Raw genomic sequence first — 12,969 nt, 5'->3', positions numbered from 1 at the left:
GCAGATATTATTTTGTCAGTCTGGGAGAAAAAGTACATACATAATTGTATTTATGCACAATATTGGAATTTATATGTTCGCTACCTGGATGACATTTGTATTTTTTGGACATCAGATATGATTCAACTGGAACAGTTTATGGTTTATTTGAAACAAACTAATTTTCTCCAGTTTACTCATCATATTTCAACACATTCATGTATTTATTTGGATATGACTGTATCTAGTATTGATAATGGGTTTAAATCTGTTGTTTACTGAAAACCTACATTTTCTAATACTTGCATTAGTTATGGTAGTGATCATCCTGTTTCCCAGAAAAATATTATTAAGGGGCAATATTTTCGCATAAGCCGCACGACATCACAAGATCAAGATTTTTTTAAAGAATGTCAGATGTTGAGGATATTTGAAATAAAGGTTTCCTGGCTGGTGATTACTTGAATTTCTTCACTTATTTTTTGGTTTTTAAGTACCCTATTGTGTTACTTGACTAATGTCAGAGACAAGCCCTTGGCAAGCTCAGTTGCTTTAGATCCTTTCATACGTATCAGGCGTTTTTGAAAAAGGACTGTCTTATTCCTCAATAAAAATCCACACTTCAGCTATTTCAGCTTATCTGCATTCTCAGCCTCCTCTCTTTTCCCATACTCTCATAAAACAATTCCTGAGAGGGTTTATCCACATTCGTTCCCTCATGAAACCTCCTGTTCCCCTGTGAGACCTCAGTTTCATTCTGGAAAAGCTCACCCTTCCACCTTTCCAGCCAGCTGCTTCCACAGATATAAAATTCCTGTCCTGGAAGACAGCTTTCCTGCTAGCCATTACTTCAGCTAAAAGGGTTTCAGAACATCAGGCCTTGTGTGGTGGAACATTTCATCATTTTCCACCCAGAGTCTCTCTTAGGCCTAAGATGGTGAAAGAGATTTCTTTAAAGTAGACCATATACTTGCCTACATTCTTTTCTAACCCTCAAAACAAGGGAGAAAGAATCCTCCTTTCTTGTACATAGGCAACTGCGGTACTACTTGGATAGAACGAAGAATGTCAGGAAGTCAGACCAGCTTTTTGTGGCCTTTGCCTGTAGTTCTGAGGAGAGACTGGTTTCTAAACAATCGGTCAACAAATGGATTTCCCACTGTCTTGTTTTGCTACAACCACCATGGAAAGAAGCCTGCAGACCCTGTGAAGACACACTCCAGTAGGACTACTGCTACATCTGTTGCCTTTCTTAAAGGGGTGGCCACTAAGTACATTTTGAAAGCTGCTACTTGGTCCTCTAGGCATATCTTTAACAAACATTATTATCTCCCGACCTTCTTATCTCCCAATTTTCTCCAAGTCCAGAGCAGGGTTTGCCACTGCCATCTTGCAGAGCATCCCTTCCTCTCATTAACCTTTCCATCCAGCCTCCTTTCTGCTTTGGAAGTCATCCCGTTAGTTAGGACTGCAACAGTGAAATACAAAGAACATGGTATATTTGTGTGCACTTATCGTAAATGTTAGCGTTTAATCACTGTTTCAGTATTCTTTTCCTCCCTCCTTCCCCCTCTTGCCTCTGGAATTGGGGTGTTTTTTCTTCTTTCTAGTTCCAAGTTGTTCCCTTCTCCTTGGGCCATACTCAGTAGTCCCTGAGCTTAGGCCCCTAACCTTAGGGACCTGCTAGGTGGCTCCTACCTTTTGGGGCAAAAAAGTTCCCACAGGTTTGGGCTTTTCCTTAACCACTGAAATCCTGAAACCATAGACGGTGGTACATGATAGGTGCTGTCTCTGCCCTGAACTGTAGGTTTATAGTATAATCACTCTGATGTGTAGTAATCACAGTAGGTTGGATTTTTAGTGTATCCGTATTTGCAGTAAATAGCAAGTTACTTCTCTTTTAGGGAGATTAATGGGGTACCTTTGTGTGTCATTGAAGTGTGCAGCTCTGTCTTTGGTAGCCAGCGTGTTTTGTAGTAGTTAAAGGATCATTATGGTGTGAAAATGGGTGGGTGCCTGTTTTGAATGCTGTGTTAGGTTTGCACATTGTTATGCTTTTTTTAATAAACTGTTGACTAGTACCTGTGACATGAGCAAAAATTGTTTCATGCTGGTCTATAAAAGGAATGCAGAAAATGCATCTGCTGCACTCTGCTAAATCATCTGCAGTTCACGGTTTCCAATTAGAAATATAACAGTGATTTCCTAGTGAAGAATTAGAAGCCACATTGTTCATTAACTAAAAATAATATCAGCAAACCTTGACCAGCCATTACTTAGAAAAGATAAAAGTGCCTTTTTGCCGTTTGGAAGATTTCATTCCTCATAACAGCTTTACACAATCTTCATGGAAGGCAAAAGCAAGGCAGTTAGCTTTGAAATAGCATTGTACATGCCTCATCGAAACAGGATATACTAAAATTATTCAGTCAAAAAAATAAAAACAAACTGCACAGAACACACTTTTCAGTAGGAACCACCAGTATCTCTGCTGTAGTTTATAGAAATTAATGACCAATAATTGGTCGCCCTTTCACAGTAAATCATTTGATTTGTTGCCATAGTTGCCGCAAGTCTTGCTCCATTTCATACCATGTTACAAACTGAATGTACAGTAAACTTGGCATAACAGTTGATGTATTAATGGATTGCCTTTTCATTAGCCCAAGCTATATAGGTTCCCCTCCCCTGCACTGGCCAGCTTTTGAAAGCTTTGGGCACCTTCCCCTTGCTCCACCTGCCAGGAGAGCACAGGACATTCCATATAAAAGGCAGGTGAATCACAAAAAGCTTAAGAGCAAAAACCCTGAGCACATGTACTAGGAAACAAAGCAAATTATAATCAAAGTTATATACAGAAGGGTGAAAATAACCACTTGTAGGTGACATAACTGAGGAACATCAGGAAAAGGGGGGTGGAGAGAGGGAGGAATGGCTGTTGCAAAAGCAATCCATTAGAACATTTACCATAATGGTAAGTTTACTTGCACAACTGTACTAAGTTTATAAATAAATCTCCACTGCAGTAGCCCAAGCTATATGGGTAGATTAGGGTCCACTGGAGAGATGATGAAATCAGCAAGAAAAAGAGAGTTGTTTTGCTGAAAGTGAAACCATCCTCAGGTCTTGGTGAATACTTTTTTTGTGGTGGGCTCTGTTTTTACAAAAGTTCACCAAGGCACTGATATATATACTGTATTTTATATAGTATATATCATGGAGAGAGGTGGATTAAAAAAATAAAAAGACAACTAGGTGCACAAGTCCTAAGATAAAAAAAGTGTCTAATTTTGATATGCACATTGGTGCCAGTACTGGAAAAAATGGCAGTGTAGAGTCCTCAGGACACAGAAACATTCCTGCAGTGCTTCAGTGGGGTAAGCCCCCCCATTCTAGAAGGAAGTAGTAGTCCACAAAAAAGTTGATAGGCCAAAAAGAGCCATAAATATGATAGAGTGGAGTGTTGATGATAAGGAAGAAATAATGTATTGTTACTATTATGTAAGAAGCCCAGTATTTCCAGATAGAAACTATTCAGTAAGATTAAGACAGACATTAGAAGAAAGAAAAATACTTGCACACGGAAAACCATCAAAAGCTTCAAATAAAAATGTATGTTCATTAGTACAACAGATCCATGAAAAGCATTACATAGACAAAGAAACTTTGGGTCATCTGGAAAAAGAAGTGACAGAGTGCGAAAATATAGAAAACAAAACCCAGAGGTTGTTGAAAGGTATGAAAAAGAAATATGGACATAGGAAAGAAAAAAGATGTGATATGGTGCAATATTTATGCAAAGGAGAAAGTCAAACTAATCAATGCAAAAAAAGCAGCTACAAAGATATCTGAAGAGAAATATAGGCAAAGGCACCCTGATATGGAAAATTTCACAACACAAAAAAATAAGACAACAAAGGAGGAAAGAAGACAGGAGGATTAGTAATGGAGAAGTTAAAAAAAAAATAGAAACTGAAGTTATGAATTACCTGCGAACAAAGGATTTAGTGTAGAAAATCCAACTCTGGTAACGTGATGGAACAATGAGCCCCCAGATTAAGGAGAAACAGGTGGAATGGGAAGCATCTGATTGCTTGCCACATGATGATGCTGTGGAGCCTTCAGTAGGAAACAAGTATAAAAGTCCAGTTGGAGTTGCATAAGGAAGGAGCAGAAACAGTGGCAACTGTGATGCATGCAGTGTGGCGTGATGGGCCAATGCATTCCCATATGAAAGAGCAACAGGTGACACAGGATGCAGGTGAAGAGGCTATGTCACAGGAAGACGTTCTGGAACTTTCTGTAGAATGCCCACAGGAAACAGAGAACAAAGAATGTGCCCTCAGGTAGACAGACATATTAAAATCAATGAAAGACAGATTACAGAAAGTAAATAAGATCCAAAATGTCAGAAGTCTGATAAAACCTATGAACACCGTGTTTTTCATTGTTTGTTTTCCTGAAGCATACAAGATCATCCAGAGAGTGGAAATGTGAGTGTGGGAGGCAGATTCTCCATAGGGATAGACATGAGAAGTGCCTTTTTTTGTTTGGGTGCAGGCCACGAACACAAACAATATAATATTTGTCAGGCATTTCTTCCTAAGACCATGCACACAGTCTTTCTTCCCTTTCTGTCTATTTAGAGAATCAGCAGTTGAAATTACTTGCTGAAGAGACCATGGCTTCTGAATCAGCCTGCCCTGATATCTAGCTACCTTCGAAAAAGAAATTGAATAAATTACGACCAGCGGCCTCTGCTGTCAAGCCTCTTCCAGGTGTGTCTGTCAAATGAAGAGACCAAACTCCAGTCTGTTCCGATGTCTTCTCCCTTGGTCATAACCCCATTGGAGGCTGACATGGGGCGTGCAGTTCACACATCATCTGAGACTTACCCAACACCATTTGTGGATGAGAAGGTAGAAACACGGCTGCTTAATTTCTGAAGGGAATAGCGGATTCCACAAATACTTGTAAGGGAAGAAATACCAGGTTCTCTTACACAGGTAAGGCAGAGTTCAGAACCTCCTCTAAGTTTGTAAGGGCTGATGTTCCTGTAAAAAAAAAAAAAATAGACATATGGCTTATTTTGCTAAAGACCCCCCAAAAGGAATGTTAAAACTTCTTCCAAGACCTTTTTAAAGCTGCTATGGCTTGAAAGCCTCCTCAAGGTTTGTCAGTCCCTTCTTCTGTTGGTTTTCCCCCTTCTTCCACTAAAAGACCTAAGGATTCTGATTCTTCTGATGAGGGTGAAGATTTTGATGCTGAGAGGAATTTTGGCTTATTCCTCCCAGATTCCTGTGGCTTTGTGGTCTGGTGAAGAGGATACTTTCCCCTGACTTCCCAGGTTTAGAATTTTCTTTTGGGGGTACCATTATTAAAATAATGAAACATTTTCATTGGGAAAGTGCCTAGATGTCTGACAGCCAGAAGAGATACTATGCTGTCTTACAAATGATTTATCCCAGACTTTCTGCAGTCCCTCCTGTTTTGGAAGCTCTTCTTAACACTTATAGTTTTGCTTCCCAAGCCCCCCGCCCCAAGTCTCAGCCCTCTTTTCCTAAAAAAACAGGTTCTATAAGGTTCCTGAGGCTCAGAAATTGTTGCATAAGAATACCTCATTAGACCCTTCTGTGATTTCCCATTCAACTGACAAATCTACTTGATGTCAGACAAGGATAGTAGAGTGATGGATAAGTATGGTAAGGAGGGTGTTTACTTGTATTTCCTTAGCTTCCAGGGCCATCAGTTACCAGACACGCATGATATTTCTGGTAACAAAGTTGGGGGTCAGTGTTGGCTGACATGCCCAAGTCTTGACTATAAGACTTCAGCTCTCTCTTTACTGAGTTCTGCTTCCCAAATAGCTCACCATTCCATCAAATGCAGCTATGATGCTGCTGATACTTCTAGAGCGGCTGTGTCAGGGTCAGTCATCAGAAGGTAATCCTGGCTTAGGCTTCAGTCCCTTACAGAGAATATCAAGGCAACATTATTGGACTTATTTAGATACCCGTAGTGTAATAAATTATTTGGCTTTGCTGCTGCAGATCTTTTTAAAGCTTCAGAAGACAAAGGGAAATTTGTGCAAGACCTTAAACAAATTATCCTCTTACCTACTTATAAATGTCATTGTAGTTACCCCTGTAAGTCACCTTTTGTGCATACACATCATAAACAGACTTTAAAGAACAGAAGTCGTTCATAGAGTTTTTTTTGAGAAACTTGCTCAAGTTCCCAGGGGACAGAAGTCTTTCTGGAGAAGTCACCTTTTATTTGACAATCTTCCTCTTTTATAAAAGTTAACTCTGTTTTTCTGTTGGCAACGGATCACCACAGGCGCTTGGGTTCTCTCAGTAGTTCACAATGGTTATTTCATGATGTGGAAGTCTCTTCCTCCCTTTTCAGAGATTCCTCAACCCCATTCTTGCCAGTTGACTCATTTTCTTCCTCCTCTTCAAGCCCTCTTTGCTCAAGGTACAGTTTAATTAGTGCCTCCTAACCAGAGGAGCAAAGGTTTCTACTCCAGTAGCTTTTTGGTTCCAAGGCAGGAGAGATCTTGGAGGCCCATTCTAGACCTCTCCTTTCTCAATACCTTTCTGAAACATCCTACTTTCTAAATATTGGCATACCAGTCTTTATTCACTATGCTTCTTTCTTAGGCTTTTCTGGTACCTCTGGACCAGTAGTGTGCTTATCTACATATTTTTATACTCTGTATTTTCAGGAAATGTTTACATTTCTCTGTATCTTCCTTTCATTATCAGTTTTCTGCTTTACCCTGTGTCTTTTTTTTTTACAAAATATTTAGCCTGTTGTAGCCTTTTGCAGGCTCCACGGTGTTCAGATTTTTTCCTTATCTGGATGGCCTTCTAACTCAGGCCTCCTCTCTGCAGATTCTTCTGCAGGACCTAGACTTCACAATGCTGCTTCTTTGCAATGTGGGCTTCACCCTCAGTCTAAAGAAGTCTATTCTGACTTCTTCTCAGGACTAGGTTTTCTTTGAGTGTAGGATTCAGGCTCTTAGTATGATGGCTTTTCTTCCTCCTCAGAAGTTCCTGTATTTGCCAGTTTTCTTTCAGTTCCTTCTTCCTTTGCAAGAGAGAATGATAGAGAGTTTCTAACAGCTCTGGGGGTAATGGCATCAATGGCATCCACTATTCCAATGATTACTTGTGCCAGACTCCATATGACAAAGTTCCAGTGGTATCTGATGACAGTGTCAGTCTCTGGACTTTCCCATTCCTCTCTCGCCTTTCCCAGTGAAGGAATTTCTATGGTGGATCAACCAGATTTCTCTGAATCCAGATCTTCCCTTTCAGGTACTTTCCCCTATTCAGGAGCTGTTTAAAGAAGCTTCACATCTGTCTGGGGGCTTCTTCCAACCACATCAGGACCCAGGTGGTTTAACCATCACAGGAAGTAAAAGATCATATCAACATCAAGGAAATGAAAGCTCTTATCCTGGATGTTAAGGCTCTGCATTACCTTTGTACCCAGGTCCACTAAGAGTTTTCACAGACACACCACTGCCATGTGGTACATAAACAAATGGGGGAGAACGGAGTCTTGCTATGTTTGCTGACTAGCCTTCATAAAATGAGATTTTGAACTCTTTCATCACTTGTTTCTTCAAGGGGTCTATGCATCCTCAGAATACAGTGTTGTGGCAGATGATCTGAGCAGGTCCAGAGCAGATCCTCACAAATGGATGCTTCACAGATTTTTCTGGACATTGTCCATCGGTGGGGTTCTCCTCCAGTTGAGATTTTTGCCTCCCCTCAGAACAGATGATTTTTCAAGTTCTGTTCCAGAGTGTCTATCCTCTCTCTCTCTCTATTACCAAAAGACCTACACAAGATCATGTAGGACAGGCCCAAAATCATGTTGACTCCCTTTTGGCCTCAATAGCAGTTGTTTCCCCTTCTTTTTCATCTGGCTAGGGGCAATCATCGCACTTTGCCCACAGACTGGATCTACTCACACAGGTCAAGGGCTCTCTAATTCACCTTCATCTTCTCACCCTACAGTTGACTCTCTGGGTTATAGGGGGTTTGATTCCATTTAGACACCAGTTTTCTGAGGACGTTCTTCAGCTTTTGCAGGAGGCAATCTGATATTGTGAAGTGGAAAAGATTTTCTTGTTGATGTCACAATACTGAGCCCCTTTTGAGCAGGGCCCCTTTTAGTGGAGATTCTTACTTGTGTGTGTGTGTGTTGATCAAATCTAGTCTGGTATATTTTTCTGTTAAGCCTCATTTGTCAGCCATTTCTGCTCGTCTTCCTGTGGATGTACCACTTTCCTCTAGGTTTGAGGTTAAACAGTTCCTAAAATGCATCCTTCATATTAGGCTTCCAAGAAGGCAGATTCCTCCTCATTGGGACCCTGAAAAATTTACTCAGCTAACTTTTGAACCAGCAGCAACTTCCTCCTTAAAACTCTGTACTAGTAAAACTGTCCTGTTAGCGGCTCTAACTTCTTCCAAGAGAATCTCTGAACTTCAGGCACTTAAGACAGTTCCTCCTCTTCTGTTGTTTCACAGAGACAGTGTCTCTATTAGATGCAGTCATTCTTTTTATGTCAAAAGCCGTCAATTATGTGTCTTTGAATCGGACCATACATCTTTTTTCTTTCTTTCCTTCTCGTCAAAGTAGTAGTGAAACAATTCTTCATTCTTTTGATTGGCATAGACAATGCAGATATTGTTTAGACTTAAAACTAAAAGTATTTGGAAATGTGAGAAACTTTTTTTTTCTTTCTTTTCAGGGCAGTACATTGGGTTTGGCAATTTTAAACCAAAGCATTTCTTGTATTTGTAAAGCCATTTCTTTTTGTTATACTTTTCATAACAAACAACTTCCTTCTTTTGTTCTTGTTCATTTTTCTAGGGCAGTTGCCTGTTCTCGAGCTTTTTTTCAAAGGTCTCATAGCTAGGTCCAGTTTGGAAGCTTCTACTTAGTCTTTTATGCATACTTTTACTAAGCACTTAAAAGTTGGCTGCTATTTCTAGGGCCAGAGCTGGTTATGCTAGGTCCATCCTCCATAGGTTTTTGTAGGGTTCCTCAGTTCCTTCTTCCTCCGCCTGTCTTTTACAATAGCTATAGTACTGTTCCTATTGTAAAGAATACTGCAACAGAAAGCACATAGTACAGTTGTGTAAAAACTAATCATAAAAGTAGATGCCCTACTTATCACTGTTGCATCCATTCTTCCTTCACCCTGTTGTGTTTTCTTCCTCTTGCTGAGAAGTCTTCTTTTTCTCCTTTCCGGATATACATGTACCATCTTTCTTTTCTTCCTCGTTGACTGTTCCTGTTCTTCAGGGGTAGCTCAGTTCTGAGGATTTGGCTCTCGTACATCACTTATGTACCTTATGCATCGGACATAGGACATATGTCTGATGTACAGCATTTAAAAGGGCCCAAGACTTTGCTATACTGTTCAGCCATGCTGCTGTCCTCAGCAGGACATCTGTGTTGCAACAGTGGTTAAGTAGGATCTATACACTACACAGTTGTACTTTCTCTGGTTTTCTACTCAAATGGGAATTCCCTAGAAGGGAGAAAGTAATTCCCATTGCCAGAATGTCCTTGTTGAATTATAACCAGAACCCACCAGATTATCTGATGTCAAAAAGGAAGCTGAGATCTGAGGCACTTGGAAAGGTTGCCGTTGTTGGGGAGGAAGGGAAACTGAACCAGCAGATAGTCATGTAAACTGGGACATCTGTCCTTGATTTGTTGAGGCTTTTCCATTCTATTTAGAGCTTCTTTCCTTTGTTTCCCTCCTTGAGTACTGGCCCCTTGCTGTTTAAACTGTTGGGAAATGGGTAACGTAAGGGCAAAACTGCTATTTTGTTTAAAAAAGGAGGGTTAAAAAGAAATCTGTCTGAATCCGTTTTCCCATTTCTTCGTACTTCTAAAGCACATCAACTACAGAAGGGCCAAAAAGAGAGCCTTTATCTGAGGGAGAATTTAAAGTATTAGATTTGACTTCATCTTAAAATTGATCTGGAAGCAGAATTAGGGACATCATAAGCACACTTTAGAATATGTTTTGTTACTTGAGAAACAGTGGTCACAGAAACATTTAAAGAACGTTTACCTCAGCGGGAAGGTTAACTGATAATTTAAATTCCTGAAAGTAAGTACTCAAAGAATACATTTTCTTCCCCATATTATCTCTTGCTTTTTACCTCTTTATCAGAAGGAATGGGTTAAAAGCAGTCACCTCTTTGGCAGCAGCACATTTTGAGAGACCAGTGACTACTGGTTCTGCCCTAGGATTAAAAAAGAGCTACTTGTGTGACTGGGTACCTTATGTAACCTATTCCACCTCTTGGAAGTTGAAGACTGTGAATCAGGTGTACCGGCTGTAGTAAGAAAAACATTTCTAAGGCAGGCAAAACAGGAGGAATAGGTATAGCTTTAGGCAACTGTAATTTAATCATAATACATTTTTGTGCAATAAAGGTGTCAATCTGCTCCCAGTGGGGAAAAAATTCCATCTTTTTAGATAAAATCTCTGTGAAGGAGATTTCTTTAATAGGGAAGTCAACATGTATGTTTTCTTCAAAATCTGAAAGCTGTGACTGGGTAGAATGCTGTAAGGTACACCCTTCTTCCTGCCAAGATTGTTCCCCTGACTTGAAGTTTTTGACAGAATTGTAAGGATTTTTTTTTTCATTTTTTGCCTGTAGCTTGCCTTGGTATGGAGAAAGCAGAAGGTACACTGGGTCCCAGCCTTAACACTCTCTTTCCCAGCAAAGTGAAGACCCTTCAGCCCTTTGCCTGGCCAGCAAGAAAAGTGGTTCTCCCTGACCTGCCCTGTGCTTCTCTACAGCTGCAGATGGTGTGGCTATCCCCCAGTCTTTGGTCGCTGCAAATGTGCTACATCAGGAGGATTGAGGAAAGTTGCAGGGTGGTCTTAAAATAACAAATGGCCACAGCTGAGTTGCTCAGTAGTGGCTGAGGCAAAGAATGATCCTGACAAGTCCTAGAGGCTGTTGCCTTTTATGTTCTAGGGAAGGTAATGTCATGGGGTCCCGCAGCTGTTCCATAGGTAAGCTGGGAATGAGGATCAGAAAGCCGATTGCATAAGTTCAGAAAGCTGGTAAGGATATAGGATGGATAACTTGTGGGTGTGAGATAAGTACACCACTGCATGTCCCATACAAGTACCCTTTTCCCAGTATACCACACACACACACACACATAAACAAGGATCTTGGTCCAACTTTAGCCTCACAAAAAGTTCACAGTAGCACTGTCAGTACACTTCTATGCAGATGAATGGCTCTTCACTATCTCCTTGTTTTCCAAGCATTGGTACAGAATTATTGTAAATAAATGCAAGTTTTGCACAGAATTTTAAAAGGAAGGCTTCCTCAGCACTGACATATCTGCCAGCTGGAAAATTGCAGCTGACTGACGGAACAAGGAGAACTGCTGAAGAAACTCTTGCTTTGCTGGCATAAAAGCAGTGGAGTTTTTAGCATCCACACCTGCCTTTTATGTGGAGCTCTTTGCATGCTCCTGGCAGGTGGAGTGCAATGGGAGGCACCTGAAGCTTCAAGAAGTTGACTCATGCAGGAGGGGCTAAACACTTATAGTTTAGGCTTCTATAATGATGATTCATTTGTAAATGTCTGATATTTTCTCTTTTCATCTAAGGACTAATGCAAACAAGCATCTGTTTTTGCCAATGACTTTCTTTGTAATACCAGTCCAAAGTGCAATTTTTGTTTTGTCAAAATTCAAGCAGTGCTTAACTTTATCACCTACAGTACTACACTCAGCAACAGATTATTTTATCTAGTTTTATCTTCCAAAGAAACAAGTTGTTCATTAAATGTCAGCTGCCTCCAAGACCTCAAATGACCTTAGATCTTTCTTCATGCACAGTTTGCTTATCTAACACCATGGCTTCATAGTGGTCATGCCTAAAATCACAGTCCTCACATGCTTCCAAATGTCTACCATGCCTAGCTAACAATCCTGATAAATACATACAGCGTGTAAAATCACTCCCTTCCAGTGCAGTTCTGTAGTCTTTGGTATTAAGTCTTGATAAAGTTTTTGGTTCATCACCTCCAGGTACAGGTCAGGCCACTACTCAGTCTCTCACACACTCCGTTTTTTATTCCGAAATAAGCTGTTCTCCACTTCTCACCATGTTTGTTCTCAACTACAGTGATGTCCACAGTATTTTAATAAGCCTTACTGTCAGAATTGTGTTGAATGAAAAAAAAATTGGCACTTTTTTTTTTTTTGTGGAGAGAACTCTGCAGTTCAGTGTCTATAGTTTGCATCCCACAACTCAGAATAATCAAGTTTTTACAATATTTTATGTAGTGTGTTCCTCTGTTTGAGTAGTTTTACAGTTGTGAATGAAGCATTTTAGGCAAATCAGCAATATTGTTAATAGAAAGCCTTAGTAGCAGGTTAACTTTCACTCAAGTGTAGTAACTTACTTGGCTAGTTAACATTTGTTTCTTTATTCCTGATTGGAAATATCATTTTGAGCACCTCCTGATTTCAGCTACATTATTAATTGTAATCCTGTTTTGAGGCTAAGATTTTGGAGAGTGCCCTGAAGTTACTTGTTTTGTTGTCCATTTATAGGAGAAGATTTCATTGGCTAAACAGATCTACCCAGAAAGGCTACAAGTTAATAAATCAGCCAGAAGTCTTGATTTGGAGATTAATCGTCTGAGAGAAAAGATCAGTACAGAACAGCATCGCCATGGAAACAGAGAAGAGATTATAAGGTAACCATCATTTTGCAATATGGTGTAGAAATGTATTTAGGACACCAGAAAAACTACATTTAGAAATGAATGTCCTGTATCTTTCCCTTGCTCTAATATTAGAGAGTCTTAGATTATTCACTAAGCTGTCTGTAATATTAGTTTTGAGCTTTGTAATTGTGATACTTTTGAAACTTTATTAGCTCACTTTTCTTTATAACCAATGTACCAGGATAGAATT

General features: G+C 40.0%; 1 protein-coding gene across 1 annotated transcript in view; it reads left to right on the top strand.

Annotated features, from left to right (window-relative positions):
* Positions 1-12,969, top strand: part of SMC6 (structural maintenance of chromosomes 6) — a 1,850,548-nt gene that overhangs the window by 1,573,743 nt on the left and 263,836 nt on the right. The window contains exon 22 of the mRNA XM_044068538.1: positions 12,604-12,749. Coding sequence (XP_043924473.1) covers positions 12,604-12,749 — 146 coding nt within the window. The remainder of the gene's footprint in view (positions 1-12,603; positions 12,750-12,969) is intronic.

Source organism: Protopterus annectens, chromosome 1.part0, assembly GCF_019279795.1.
Source record: "Protopterus annectens isolate FY-2018-M chromosome 1.part0, PAN1.0, whole genome shotgun sequence".
Classification (NCBI taxonomy): Eukaryota; Metazoa; Chordata; order Ceratodontiformes; family Protopteridae; genus Protopterus; species Protopterus annectens.
The sequence above is the reverse complement of the archived record's forward strand: the minus strand, read 5'-3'. Positions and strand labels throughout refer to the sequence as shown.